Source organism: Artemia sp. Qi Xiang Cuo, chromosome 11 (assembly GCF_049724085.1).
Source record: "Artemia sp. Qi Xiang Cuo chromosome 11, ASM4972408v1, whole genome shotgun sequence".
Classification (NCBI taxonomy): Eukaryota; Metazoa; Arthropoda; class Branchiopoda; order Anostraca; family Artemiidae; genus Artemia; species Artemia sp. Qi Xiang Cuo.
The window spans coordinates 11,270,125-11,284,767 of NC_142804.1; the positions used below are offsets into that span (position 1 = coordinate 11,270,125).

The 14,643-nt window shown below is 35.5% G+C and overlaps 1 protein-coding gene across 1 annotated transcript in view; it reads left to right on the top strand.

The window, feature by feature from the left end:
* Nucleotides 1–14,643, top strand: part of LOC148946632 (neuroglian-like) — a 30,649-nt gene that overhangs the window by 4,449 nt on the left and 11,557 nt on the right. Inside the window, exons 2-4 of the mRNA XM_089096374.1 lie at nucleotides 2,208–2,326; nucleotides 3,925–4,124; nucleotides 5,713–5,818. Of these exons, the coding sequence (XP_088952500.1) occupies nucleotides 2,266–2,326; nucleotides 3,925–4,124; nucleotides 5,713–5,818 (367 nt within the window). The 5' untranslated portion in view covers nucleotides 2,208–2,265. The remainder of the gene's footprint in view (nucleotides 1–2,207; nucleotides 2,327–3,924; nucleotides 4,125–5,712; nucleotides 5,819–14,643) is intronic.

Sequence of the window (14,643 nt, forward strand, 5' to 3'; positions counted from 1 at the left end):
ATGATCTATTGTTCCCCATGGATCATTATTCACCAATAATGGTACATATAGAGCAAATGGGATTTATATCATGTTAGAAATTGGGAATTATTTTTTAGAAGAAAACCTTTAAATTCACCTAGTTGAATTAACAATAAATTTTTGGCTTTCATATTATTGACTTACAAATAAAGTAAAAATACCACTTGATGCCTTTATTATGCTCTTTCTAAATACATTAATCATTTTACAGCAAATGAATTTTGCTCCCTCCCCTATATATACCGAATTAGGGTATATATTTGCACATTAGGGGTTGGGGTGTGTGTGTAAAATTCATTTCTGATGTCAATGAGAGGTCAGTTGAAACTTCACAATGAGAGGTAAGTTTATAGCTGTGATGTGGGGGGGGGGCACAGGAATATATTTTAGAATACATTTTCTTAGGATTAAGTTTATTTTTCAACAAATTTATAAAAAAAAATGCTGAAATAAATAGAGTAACTGAATTTGCATGCAAAGTGAAACAAAACTCAGCGAATTTTAAACGGTAAAGATTCTTGGCAAAAGGATAAATCAATTTAATCTATAATGTATTTAATTCTAATATATTATGTCCAAACCCTAGTACAAAAGAGGATCAGACTCAATCCAAAATTATGGAAAATTCATTGTATCACAAGATTGCAACAGGTGTAGACTAGTCTTTATGTAATTTTCTAAGCCTTAGATTAAGCTACAGAAGGAGTAGAGACCTTACAAACAGCTTCCAGGGGATATTTTAGCCTCTGATTTCAATTGTTGAAATTTCATTTATCTTTCCTCAATCAACAGACCTCTAAGATCTCAAAAGCCTATAAAATGGAGTTTTGCTAAGTTCCTCCCATATCCAAGGGCTTTTACTAAAAACTCACCCTGCCTGCAGTGATACCATACTTTGATTTTATAATGACATTGTTGAATATACCTCTTTTATAACAGGACAATTCCTCTTGTCAAATTGAAATTCTTTATATCTCCAGACATTTGAAAAAAGTTACAGAACAGGAAAAGAACTAAATTTAAACTTAAAATTCAAGTGTCAAATAGACCCTCTTTTTTGGTACTTAAATTCAACTGAATAAAATGAGAACATTTAAATAAAATTGTTTGTCCCAAGAGCATCTTGTCAAATAGTCTGTTATTAAAAAAACTACAAGCAAGGGCATATCTCTACATTGATCGTACCAGAGAACTCTACTGTATATTCTTCAAACTCCAATCTACAAAATGTGGAATTTTATATTTTTTTCAATAAGAAAGATTTTGGATATATGTTTATTTGATAAGTTTTACTCTCAGGGATGATTGTAAAAGCAAGTAATCTTAATGAAAATTACTTGATTAGATTCATCCCTACCAAAGAGGTTTCAAGCTGCTATGTACTAAATGTGGACTTTGGCTTGATTTCAGAAGAAATATTATAGATGCATGTTTGTTGGTTGTTTTTTTTTTTGGGGGGGGGGGGTGATTGTGTCAAATCAATGGCCCTAGAAAATTGGGAAAAGTCACCATAAAGATTGTGCCACAGGAAAGTGCTATTTTTCTGCCATTTTATTGCACTAAACTTTGAACTTTTCTTCAAAGGGGACCAATTTGCAATCAATTTAAAATTTGAAGAAACTAATTGATTTAAAGATGCTAAAAACTATATTTAATGCTCCCCAGCTGCATAGGAAGTAATGCTACATAGTCAAAGTAATGGATTTAACTAGTTGATTCACTATTTTTCACAAAATTACATTTGGTGATGTGTTCGCAGTATACTAGCGAACAGTTGTTTGGTAGTATCCGTCGATGGCAGTTCATATTTTTTTGGATTTTGTGCAAATCGCGGATATTGGCGAATAACTCGCTTTTATGGTTGTTTGGTAGTTGGTTTTAATTCTTTTAATTTTTGGCTTTTATTAATCCATCGTTTCGTTTCGCGCTGAAGAAGAGAGGCGTTTGTCCTCTCGAAATATTTGCTTTGTTTTTTCAGTATCTTCATTTGGCCTATAAAAACCCCATTTTTGCTCGATTTTCTTTCTTTATGTGATGTCAGGCCAATGTGGTTTAAGAAATTATGTGTCTGTTGGTTGCTAAGTAGTAGTCAGATATCAACAGCTAATTGTAATCAATAACTGTCTCTTCTCTAAATGCCTCTTAAAACTAATATATGCACTATTTGTAATCGAGTGATTTTTCAGAAATTTTCAAACGTCAAGAAATAATAGGAACCACCCATTAAGTTGAGCCATCTGGAGTATGAAGGGGCGACAATTGTTGATTGTCTTTATCTCCATTTGTACCGCATTTTTTGGAGAAGGTAAGCAGAGTTTTAAGTCGTAGTTCTGTTGCTTTTATTTTTTCTTTTGAAACTTAAGCTGCTTGATAAGGTTGTGACTCAACTTAATATCTGCTAACTGAGGAAACTAAGCAGGGAAAACCAAAAAGACCAACTCTGCAGTACCTAACAGTCCAGAGCACCCCTACTTGTTTAAAAAATATGAAGAAGTTGTTGTAATCAATAGTGTTTTTATGCGATTTGCCTTTTTGCATATGTTATTGTCAATTTACTGATAGTTAAGATTTGTTCGGAAGCCTGACTTGGTTTGTCAAAGAAAAATTAAGTAATGGAGACAATCTGGATCAATAATCTGTAGGCAAACAGGGCATGCGTCCTGAAAATCAGATCATTGGCCTCTTCTTTCTTGTTTGGGCTGACAATGTCTCCCAATCTTTGAATGTTTCTTCTTTTCTCAGGATAAATACTTTTCTTCTTAAAACCCTAATCCATTCTTGAGATAGACCCTTTTGACAAACTGTATCCACGTGGTAGTTTGTTCGGACTTTGAGTTTCATAATATTAGCCTTAGTAGTACTAGTATAAAGTGGTGGTAGTAGTAGTACTAACAGTAGTGGGTGTAGGAGGAGTAGTAGAAGTAATATTCTGTATTTGTAGTTGTAGTAACAGCAGCAATAGTAGTATTCATATTTCGCCTTTCGGTAAGAAGAATATTTCCTTCATGATGCCCTGAAAGTTTCAGCTTGACATTGTTAGCCGATCTTGACATATTGCTGATATGCCCATTTAACAATCTATATATACACATCACATGTTTACCTCGTCCCTCAACATTTATTCAAAATTTCATTTCAATATCTTCAGCCTTACTAGTAGTTGCTACAAAAGTAGTTCCTTGTAGTAGCAGTAGCCGTCTGCAAATATTTCCTTTTTGGTCAATCCTTCTCATCATTCCGTGAAATTCCAACTTAACACCCTCAGATATTCCAAAGTTGTGCTCTTTTGGCAACCTCTATGCACATTGGGTTTTGATTCGGTTCAACACTCGCCGTAGTAAATTATTATTTGATGTACTGGGGGAAGTAATGGATCTGAAAGGGGGGAGGCGGTTGCCCTCCATTCACTTTTGATTCTTAAAAAAGGCACTAGAAATTTCATTTTTCAATTAGCTCTTTTCATAATTTCTGCAATAAGCTCCTCTATATGGAAATGTGTTGGCGAAAAAGACTTTTTCTTAGAATTATTTTTTTATTGATTCGTTAAATTTAGTTCTTCTTACATTAACTTCCGTATATCTGTACACAAGGTGAGAGATAAGAAGGCGGCCCCTATAAACCGATACGAAGGATCCCTTCCTAGAAAGCTAAAAACTAATTTGCCTAAAATGCACATCTTGTATCTTGACTTTGTCCAATATTAATTCGGTTATGGAAAATAGTTTTATTTTTACTTTTTGAGTTTCTGTGTTGTATTCAGTACAGTCGTAAACACTGCAAATAAAATAGTTCGGGTTACCTAGCTTCGTTTCCGGAGTAATAATAATAATGTAATTTATACTTCAGTGGTGGTTTTAAAGCAACATGCTTACAAGTAAATAATATTTTGTTTTATATACATAGATCGGACGAAGACTGACATAAAGATCAAGCAATACTACGAAGTTAATGCTTCGTCTACAATCATTTTAAAGTGTCCATTTGAAAGGATCCTGGAGAATGAAGGAGATGATGGGGGATTCCATCTGATATTGTGGAGGAGCAACAAAAACCAGACCCTGCCACCAGACCAACCAGACATACAGAAATATTTCCAGGGAACGGTATATGTAGAAACAATTTTCTCCCTCAATGCTACTCTGTATTTTTATTTTAATTTGATTTAATTTTTGTGTCTCTGGGTGACCTGTGTCAGCGATATACTTTGGATCTTGGGCGAGGGAAGAGTAAAAACCAAAAAGGAAAATATAGAAACAACGCGTCATATTATGATTTTTTTCCTCTTTTTCCTTGGGTATAGAATTCTTTGTTTCATTTTATTGATATTTTTGTGTGACTTTGCTGTTTGTTCTTGTTTTTCTTCATATGCTAACATGGCACAGATACTTCAAATGCAGCTAGTATTTTCATCATTGTTCATAAACTGAAAAGATGTATCTAATGCTATTATGAATCCACCAGCAATAAATGACATAATTAGACAGCAATGTTTTAAAAAATCAACAGACAACTGAAAAACTTAATTGTTATGTAATTCAAAATTACATGTGGTACTCTTGGAGCTAAAGGTAGAAACACACTTTTTGTACCAATCTTGTTTGGTCTCTAAGAAAATAAAAGAAATAAAAATAAAGAAATAAATAAAAGATGGTCTTTTATTCCTTCATCATTTACAGTGGCAAAGGCTATGATGATAATATACCCTCTTATTGGTTTTTTGTTCCGAGTTCAAGGGGAGAGGTGAAGTAAATTTAGTGAATTAAAAAACAAGAGCGAAATTTTATTTTTATATATTATTGAAAATAGAAATTGCTAAAATAGCTTTAATAATGCAGTGAGTGTGAGGTTAATGAAAGAATGTGTGGCTCGATTTAGTAAATGTGGTGTGTACCAAAGTGTATGGGTAACTTCTAAGATCGGAAACTAGTACCAACGCACAAAACATCCACACTTAATGTTTCTTGCATTTTTTTTTCAAGAATCGTAATTTCATTGCCTTTATTTTTCAGCAACTGAGATCATAAGACATAGGATATTACTAAACCATTATTGCAAATTACACTAATAACGCTAATTATGCCTAGTTATTACACTGAAAAGTCACAAGAAGTGCCCAAGGCTAGATAGAATTGGTGATTTTTGTTGCCACTTAAAAGTATTCGCTATTGCAGGTTACCGACATTCGTTGGTTTTTACGATGGAGATGCGTTTTTTTTTGCATCATTAGCTCGTGTACAATGTTTTTTTATTTTTTCTTGTGGAATCTGATATTTAGACAAAATAAAATTATTTACATATCCTAAAAAGATGGTGGGAAGATCAATGCCAATTTATGACCAATAATTCCACTGGATTTACGGTAGGAGAACAGGCTAAAAACTGATAACCAACACGTCTAGTGTCCTTGCAGTGGAAAATTGCAATACTGAAGAAGAAAGAACGGTGAATAGGAGAAACTCTAAAGGCCTGTCTGTTTTAATGCACTTTGAAGCACATAAAAATTGTATGGAAAATTGGCAAGAGTTGCTAAAGAAGCTGCCTTACAAGCTCAGAACCTCCTCTGCCGTAACAATGGTGAGCCTATGGTTAAAAAAAGTTCCATGGCCCATCTGAATTTCAGATGCGAGGTGAGGAGAAAAACGCCTGGTCCTGCTAAAAAAAATACTTTACTAATACTCTTCTTCATTTAAGGATGGTTCCCTAACGATTGCCAATACTTCATTAAATGACACTGGATATTACTACTGCTTCCATGAAAAGGACTCAGCTGCAGCGCAAGTCAGTCTCGTCGTCAAAGGTATCTTTTTTCTTATTTTTCTAAAATGTTATCGCATATACAAGATGTTTTTTCATCCCTTTTCCAATGTGGGCCCTCTAAAATAACATGCTTGATTCACTAAGCACTTAAAATTTAATTTAGTTACAGGAGCATTGACGAAGTTAATACAATAAAGTGATTTTGTGCTGTAAGTATGATCAATAAATATTAGGCCACCCACTCTACTCTGTAAATAATGAGCAAGATCTTGGTGTCACTATTGACAATGAACTAAAACTCAGCACTCGTGGCTAAGAGGTCTGCTTCTGAGGCTAGTTCGACCTTGGTATTTATTAAGCATAATATTTCCTCTCGTTCCCCTAAAGTCATCAGTCTTCTTTATAAGGGACTTATGCGTCCTAAGCTTGAAGTTGTCTCTTGCCTCTCCATATTTTAAAGAAGACATGAAAGTTCTTGAAGATGTGCAGAGACGTGCTACTAAAGGGATATCTGGCATGCAAGAGCTTTCCTGCCCTTTTGGACTATCAATGCTAAATCTCCCGACACTTGTTTACAGGACAAAAATAGGGGATGCCATTTTAACCTTTAAGTTATTGAGGGCAATATTCTCCCAGCATTATTCCCTACTGTTGGTACCAATTCAAGAACTAGAGGGCATCACCTGAAACTTGTCAAGTAGTCTACAACTTCTAGAGTCAGTACTCAATTCTTCTCAACACGTATTGTTAATAATTAGAACAAATTATCTAATGAAACAGCTACTGCTGAATCTGTTGATGTTTTTAAATGAAGGCTGGATGCTGAGTGGTTCTCTAGAGAGTGTAAACTCAATTGGGATGCTACTGAAAATGTAACAGCACCTCGTCACCAGTGAACCTGTATACAACTAGAATCATCGTCCCGGAACTCTACAAGCAGAAATCCTTAGATTGCTCCTAGCTGCAATTTAAGGTAATAGTGGGGAATTTACCCATTTTTTTTTCTTCGTTTGATGAAGGATTTGGGACCAAAAGCTTCTAGGTTCTCATTATTGCATTAGATTAATATTCTCATTATTGGTCTGGCATTTGTTGCAAAACCTTTCCGAACTAGTTGTAGCTACTTTTTGTGAAAAGGTCCTTACTCCCTCTAAAAATGTTTAATCTATAATGTTGTTTATTTTTTACATAATATGATAATTTTATAATTTTTTCAACCCTCTTCTGTCGCTGCAAACAGAACCTTCATACGTGCCAAGAAATGACGTAACTGATAGTACAGATGATCCATTGATGTTCTTTTTTTAAGCGACTGCTCGTTACATAACCCACTGTTTTTGAATTTAGCCCTCAATGGCAAAACTAAATTTAAATTAGGTGTTATCACTTTTGACATGTTACTGTGTTGCTACATACTTCCTATAATTTTATTTTACCCAAAATGTCGGGACTATTCTGTTTATTCATATCATGTACTAAAGTTTCAGATAATTAGTGTGTTGTAGTATTCACACAGAAGGCCTTCGGTCCTTTCTAAACCTTAAAAAGCTATTATTTCCTTTTTTGTAGCATAATTTTTATTGTGTTTTAATTTATTAGAGTACGAGTTTTTCTTACACAAACAATGTTTTAAAGCAAAGATATTTGTTCCTACATATGTTCAAAACTTGGATCCCATTAGACCATTCGTTGACTTATTAAAGTTAAGTTGTCACTCAAGTTAAAACTAAAGAAACACTCAGATTTTTGGACGAAGTTGGTGAGAAAATCCAAAGAGATTGGCTGGAAATGGTTTTCTGTGTCATTTTTGTGGAAAAGGCCAGATCACTTTGTTTAGAAGGGGTTGTCGTAGAAACTCTGAAAGAAGCTTATTCAATTGAAAATCGCAAATGCTAGTTAACTTTTTCATGGTGTGCGTGTTACTGAACCCCAAGCAATTGAACCCCTGTAGTTGAACCTGCATGCAACTGAACCCCCCCCCCCCCCTCCGTACAACTAAATCCCCTTGCAACTGAAGCCCTGTACCTTCGTGCAGCTGAACCCCTGTACTTGGTTTTTCAGTATTCCCAAAATATGAGGCATTATCTTGGGGTAAACCATAAAAAATCTTTACATATTCGACCTTGTTGTTATGGTTTATTTTTTAAAGTCTTAATGTAAATGCCTGTCAATATCATAAATAAAACAACTCTGTTTTGTTGTCGAAGGTCAACAGTTACAGTGCCTTTTTTTAAAGTTATAAGTGACCACCCTGTGCCCCCTTTTTCTCCCGATTCCATCCGATGAAAATTTTGAGTTATCCATTTAATTTAAAACAGTCCAAAGTTGAAATAACGGTGTCCCTAGGGTTCATAACCCTCAGTCCGTGTTGCAAGGGCTGTAAGTTATGCACGTTGCCTACTGCTAGCATATAAGGGTTTTCTTTTCAAGAAAAGAGGGTGTATTTGATCCTGGATATTCAAAAAAGCATGGGCAATCTTAAGAGAAATGTCAAAAAGAATGACAAAGACAATAAAAAAATCACTTCCTCCTTTATTGGTTTTGAAAAGGAAATACCAGCAATATCTAAAGACCGGGTGATGGTGTCAGCCGTCACATCGTTCGTAAAATATTCAAGGGCATCTTCAACTAAATCAAAAGATGCTAGGAGGTGCATCCATTTTTTCAAGAAGACGTATCTGCAGTATGTCGAGAACAGCTGAGGGTATTAAGTTTAAACTTACAGTGCATGTTGAGGGAATCTTGAAAAAGGCTGAAATACAACTAGTCCCATACCCATTCCCTTTTTAGCTGCAATCTCTCGAAGGACATCTGATCAAATTCTTTATCTAAACTCACAAAGTCCAAAGATTTTAATACAGATGTTTATTACTCAACGTTCAAAAAAAAGGTCTGATTCATCTGAAAAGGGAGAAATAAATCTGCTTCAATGGTTTGTGACGATTTTCTTTTTTTTTGCGATAAGTGGTATGTTCAACCGACTAAAAGGGAAAATGTTCTTGCTACTACCACTACCACTGCTATGACTAACTACTACTACAACCACTACTAAAGTTAAGGGTATTAAGGAGAAAAATTTGGGAAATGCTGATGTGGAAGTTGAACTAAATGAAAACACTCTGTGCATGCAGTTGCAAAAGGGTGCATTAGCAATACCATGTGAAGCGCTTTAAGTTTTATGTTGGAACTTTCAGGTATGTTGATTGGGATGCTGAACTAACCAAAGGGCACTACGTATATACTTCTAATACTATCTTTACTTCTACGACGATTGCCCCATTTTCAGGACTCCTTCCTATCTTAAACGGGGACAAGTTCCTGCATATGCCTATATCCTCTCAAGTTATTAACATGCGAGTACTAGATGAAACTATTATGCCGTCTGGCTTCATCTTCCAAATCTTGACCAGTGTCATCCATGGCCACTACTTAAATCACACCTCCTCTATTCACATTTTAATGCTTTCTCCACTCTCTTTACATTCCTCTTATTTTCTTCTATCACTCTATCACTCATATAATTCTTGTATTGGCCCCTCCTCCTCTCCATTAAACATAAGGCATTTTCACTAACATCTTTAGCTGCGTTTATAACTTTCTCTCCTAAGACACCAATCAGCAACTTCTCAAACAATCTTCCTTGCATTAGTCCATTCATCTTCTATATTTTCAAATTTTAAACTCTACAGGTTAAACGGAGAGTTTTTAAACTGTCCGTTCCTGGAAAGTTTCTCTCGAATTCATAGCTTCTAGTCTATCACGGCGACAATAAAACAGAGCTTTTTGATTGTTCACCTTGACAGGCATTTCTTTAATGACTTCAAAATACGAAACTAAAAAAATTCGAGATAGGACATGTAAAGATTCTAGTGGTGTTTTAGCCCATGATGTTATCTTGCATTTTTAGAATACTGAAAAATTAAGTATGAAGGTTCAGTTGCAAGGAGGTTAAGTTGCACGTGGGTTTAGTTACATGGAGGTTAAGTTGTACGGGGGTTCGGTTACAGGGATTCAGTTGCTTGGATTTCAGTTAATTGGACGACAGCCCCCCCTTATGCCCATCATTTCTCCAAATACATCCAATCAAGATTTTGAGATATCAATTTTAATAAGCATAACTGAAAATCCAGTAATTATGTTTTTGAAGATGACAACTTTCCCACAACCCTCGGGGTAAGGGTTGTAAGTTATGCCCCGGGGAGATATAAGGTATGTACAAAAAGGATGGTCGTATTACCCTCGAAGGGCGCTCATTGGATTGGAAATCAGAAGTTTTAGTGCCCCTTCTAATTGTTGGAAGTGATTGGAGGGCAATCAGCCCCCCTCCTTCCTGCCAATCATTTCCCCAAACATATCCAATCAAAATTTTGAGATATCCATTTTATTGTGCATATTTGAAAGGTCCAGTAAGTACGTCTTTAGGGATGACCCTTCCCCCTGGTTCTCGGGGGTTTTTCTGGAAAAGGTGGGTGTTTATCGTATTAACATTATATGTGCATCGTTCAGTTGGAAATCAGAAGTCCTAGTTTCCTTTTTGAATGTCAAAGTAATTGGAAGGCAACTAGACCCCCCCTCTCTCTCTTGCGTTTTTTTCCCCTCAGATGTATCAGATATAAATTTTGAGATAGCTTCGGAGTTATCTTCGGAGGGGTCACATTGGATTGAAAATCAGAACTTCTAGCACCCTTTTTTAAGAGTCAAAGTGATCGGGGGCAACTAGTATTTCTCCCTTCCCTCACGTCTTATTTCCCTCAAACGTATCCGATAGAAATTTTGAGATATTTTTTGCTGAAAAAAATTGTCCTAAGATCTCATAATAAGGCTTTTGGGTTTAACACACTTCCCTAGAGCCCAGGGGCAAGGGTTGTAAGCTCTGCTCTGGGACATATAAGTTCTTTTGGAACAGGTGGTCGCATAAACTTCGGATTGGATAAGACTCATTTGATTGGAAGTTCTAGCGCCATTTTTAAGAGTTGAAAGTGACTGGAGGGCAACCAGCCTCGCTCACAAGCCCATCATACCCCGAAACAAATCCCATCAAAATTTTAAGAGAACTATTTGTTCAGTTTTGTTGAAAGGTTCAGTTTGCATACAAATAGCAAGCGAAACTATGGATTTTTAAGTGGGAAAAAATATATAAATTTTATTTTTCATAGAAATACTATATCAGGAAAAAACGACCAGAAATTAATAAGAAAAAAAACTTCCCACAAAACAAGTTTTTCAAAGAAAAGTAAAAAGTTCCATCCAACCAAAAATGAGGAGAAATTAAGATAAATAATCTTCCAAGCGTAAAATTATCACAATAAATAAATAAATGAAACTTAAAATGAAAACGAACAGAAAGTACAATAAAAAACAGAGTCAAACCCAAAACGAGCAAAAATTAGCATGTGTAGGGCTGACAACCTCCCAGTATTCTAAAGGACACCCTAGACAGTCAATCATTTTCATCAAAAGCCTCTGTCAATCCATTGATGTGGGCTTCAATCAACCTTCAATCGACTCGAAAATCAACTCTTCAATCTTGACCAAAGCTAATCTCACGGCCATATTTTTAGTTTCAGTTCAGAGCCGGGTAGTGAATTTCTATCGTGTGTGAAATGTAGAATAATAATGATTTGGCTATTCTAGTATGTACTTTGGTTGCGCTAAATCGGGAAAAAATTTCATGAGGCCTTAAAATAGACCTATTTTGACGGACGTGAAAACAATTTTCTACTATAGATTGTCTCATGCAAGGAGAGTAGTCTAAATTTTTTTGGGAATTCTAACAAAACGATTCAAAATATTTAAGAGAGAAATTAAATTTGAGCCAAACAAAGCAAGAAAAATTGTTTTGGTATGCTGTCATCTGCACAATAATTTGCTGTCATCTGCACAATAATTTGAGCTGGAGATGTAGACCTCACTATTTATAAAATCAAGACGTTGATGTTGAAGAAGTCTGAACAGGTGCTGTGGAACCTGGATCATGAAGACAAGACACTAAACTGATGTCACAACTTCAAAAAACCAAAGGCAACTCTACAATTGAGGGAAGGGACAACTGCTGCGAATGTTTTAACATCGGCGGATCTGTACCATGGCAAAGCAAGTGTCTGGACAATTAGCCACCAACGTTATAGTTTTTTGTTAGTTTTCTTAATTTGTATAAAATGTCGTATGAACAGATAAAATGTTGAAAAAAAATCTGAATTAATAATGAAAGAATGGGTGTGTTTTTTTATTGTATTTCGTGCCCCTCCATACATAAATGCAATAGTAACTTGATTATTCGTCAATCTTTAACAGTTGTTTTCTGTGTGATTATTGTGTTATGGACAAAGGAAATCGAGTTAAACAACAGGCAACGAAAAGGTTCGCTCGTAGCATAGAAAAAAAAAACTGGTGTTGTGGTTGAGAAGAGCATCTTCAAAATGTACCAATTAAGGGTAGAAAGAAAGCAACTAACTTAACCTGGCCATCCTTATTTCCAAATGGACTAAATAATCGGTTCTTGGCGTTTAACCCCCGGAAACCCCCCCCCCCCCCTCACAGAAAATATGGTTTTTAAATTGAAGAATTTTATGAGTTTTTTAGTTTCGGTGAGAAGTGCTAAGGAAAGGGAAAAAGAGGAATTTACATCATAAATATCTTAAAACTTAAAACCGCAAATCGATTTTAGTTGAAATGACTCTCATAGGGACTTCTGCAATTTTTCGCAGTAGCGGGTGCCAAATTAGTAAAAAAGAAAAGAAAAATAATGGCAAAAAATCACCAAATTGAGCTAAAAACATGGTACCAAAAGGTTAAAAGGGTTTAGCTTGCCTTCGAAAGGATAGTTGGCTTTGGGAACCAAGAAGTTCTTATTGTTCAAGTTATTACGGACAAAAGCGTTATCAAATTCTACGAGTTTTTTACGGGTGGTGGCAAAGTTTTGTCTAGAATTAAAAAAAGCTTATCATTTGAATTAAACGGTCATTGTGTTCCAGGAATAGTTCTTAAAGAATTGGGACAAAAACTCAAAACTTTAACGTAAAGAGAAAGGTCTTGAGGAGGGGCCAACCCTTTTTATATACCAATAATTTCTATTCGTTTTAATATTCTTAAAGAATTGGGACAAAAACTCAAAACTTTAACGTAAAGAGAAAGGTCTTGAGGAGGTGCCAACCCTTTTTATATATCAATAATTTCTATTCGTTTTAAGTGTTGATATTGCTCCTTACTTTCAGTGTAAAAACTGTTGTTTCTAAATTTAATTTCTGATCATTTTTAAATATTAAAAGGAAGTCCGGCTCTCCCTTCAGAAATTTCCTTTCTCCTATGGAAAATCACTCCACGGAATGTTCTTTTCACGCAAAATGGCCTCCCCCTCCCTCACTGGGGAAATTTCCCCCAGGCAATTGCATTCTAGCTGAAAATTCCACCGAAAAAGTTTCTTGCAGATGAACTTGAGTGAATTTTTTTTAGCACACTTCAATTTGCAAAAAAAACTTTAATTTTTGATGGGTTTTAAAGTCATGCCGGTAATCTCCTCCGTGGAAACTTTTTCCATGAAAAACCCAGCAAAAGGGTATTTTCCAGCAAAGGTTTTTTGGGAGGCGAGAGGTGTACAAAAGAAACTTTAAAAACTCCCTCATGATTTCTGTGAATAATTCTGGTCTACGCTGATATTATGTAAGTAAAGAGTAACATTAATTCCCAAAATGAGCAGAATATATTTTGTATAGAAGGGGTACAGCTCCTTCCTCCACGTCATGATCGCAGAAATTTCGGAGTGTGCTCATTAGATCAGAAATTGAGAGTTCTAGTCCTTTTTTGTAAAGTGCAAAGGGATTAGAGACCAACCAGGCGCATAGGGGTGTTATTTTCCGTGGGTGGTATTTTCCAGAGGGAGGGGGGAAACACCGCCCACCGAATAATCGGGTTTCTACTGCTAGTACAGTAAAGTAAAATTCTTACGTCTGGTGCTTCTGTTTCAGCAATTTCAATCTGATCCCTGATGAATAAAAGGTCATTGTAGTGCCACAGGGACGGTTGTGGGATGTCATCTGCTGACGCTCCAGACTTCTTTTTTTGGTCGATCGCCTTGTATTCGCGATTGAAATTGGTTCTTAAAGCATTAATTTCTTTTTTAGTATAAGAACTGTATAATCGGGTATCAATATCTTTACCGCCTGCAATATCCTGCCCAATGCTGCCCTTTTCTTGTCTCGGCTAGAATAGTCTTTACTTTTAACATTCCAAAACTCAGGATTTTCCTTGTATAACTCAATTAATAAACAAACAAACTCGCGCTCCACATTTTTGTTTATATCTTCCATGCTGTTGACGGGTAATCACCCTCGTCAACCGATTGGGTCATTCAAACTTTCTATCAGTCGCCGTCAACGCTTGACAGAAACGTCAAACAGGTTCCAAGACGGTCAATCATGCTTACGTCAATCGATTGACAGAGGTTTTTGATAAAAATGATTGACCGTCTAGGGTGTCCTCAAAGGTCAGAACATAATTGACACTTTACTGAAAACAAAATACCTAAAGGGTATTTTCACTTTTGTTCATTTTCATAAATAAAAAATTATTTAGAATTCCAGTAATAAATATCAGTATATATATATTAAACTGACAGTCCATGATATGTTTTCCAACAAAGTGCTAATTATGTTCTGGTCTTAAGAGAGCATGGGGGATGTCAACCCTACTAATGTTAGTTTTTGCTCGTTTTGAATTTGGCTTGCTGATTTATTGTAATTTGTGTTCGTTTTGAGTTTCATTTTTTATTGATGATGATTTGTGGTATTTTTACACTTGGAAGCTTGTTTGACCTTATTTCTCCTAATTTTTGGTTTAATGGAGCTTTTTGCTTTTCTTTGTAAGACT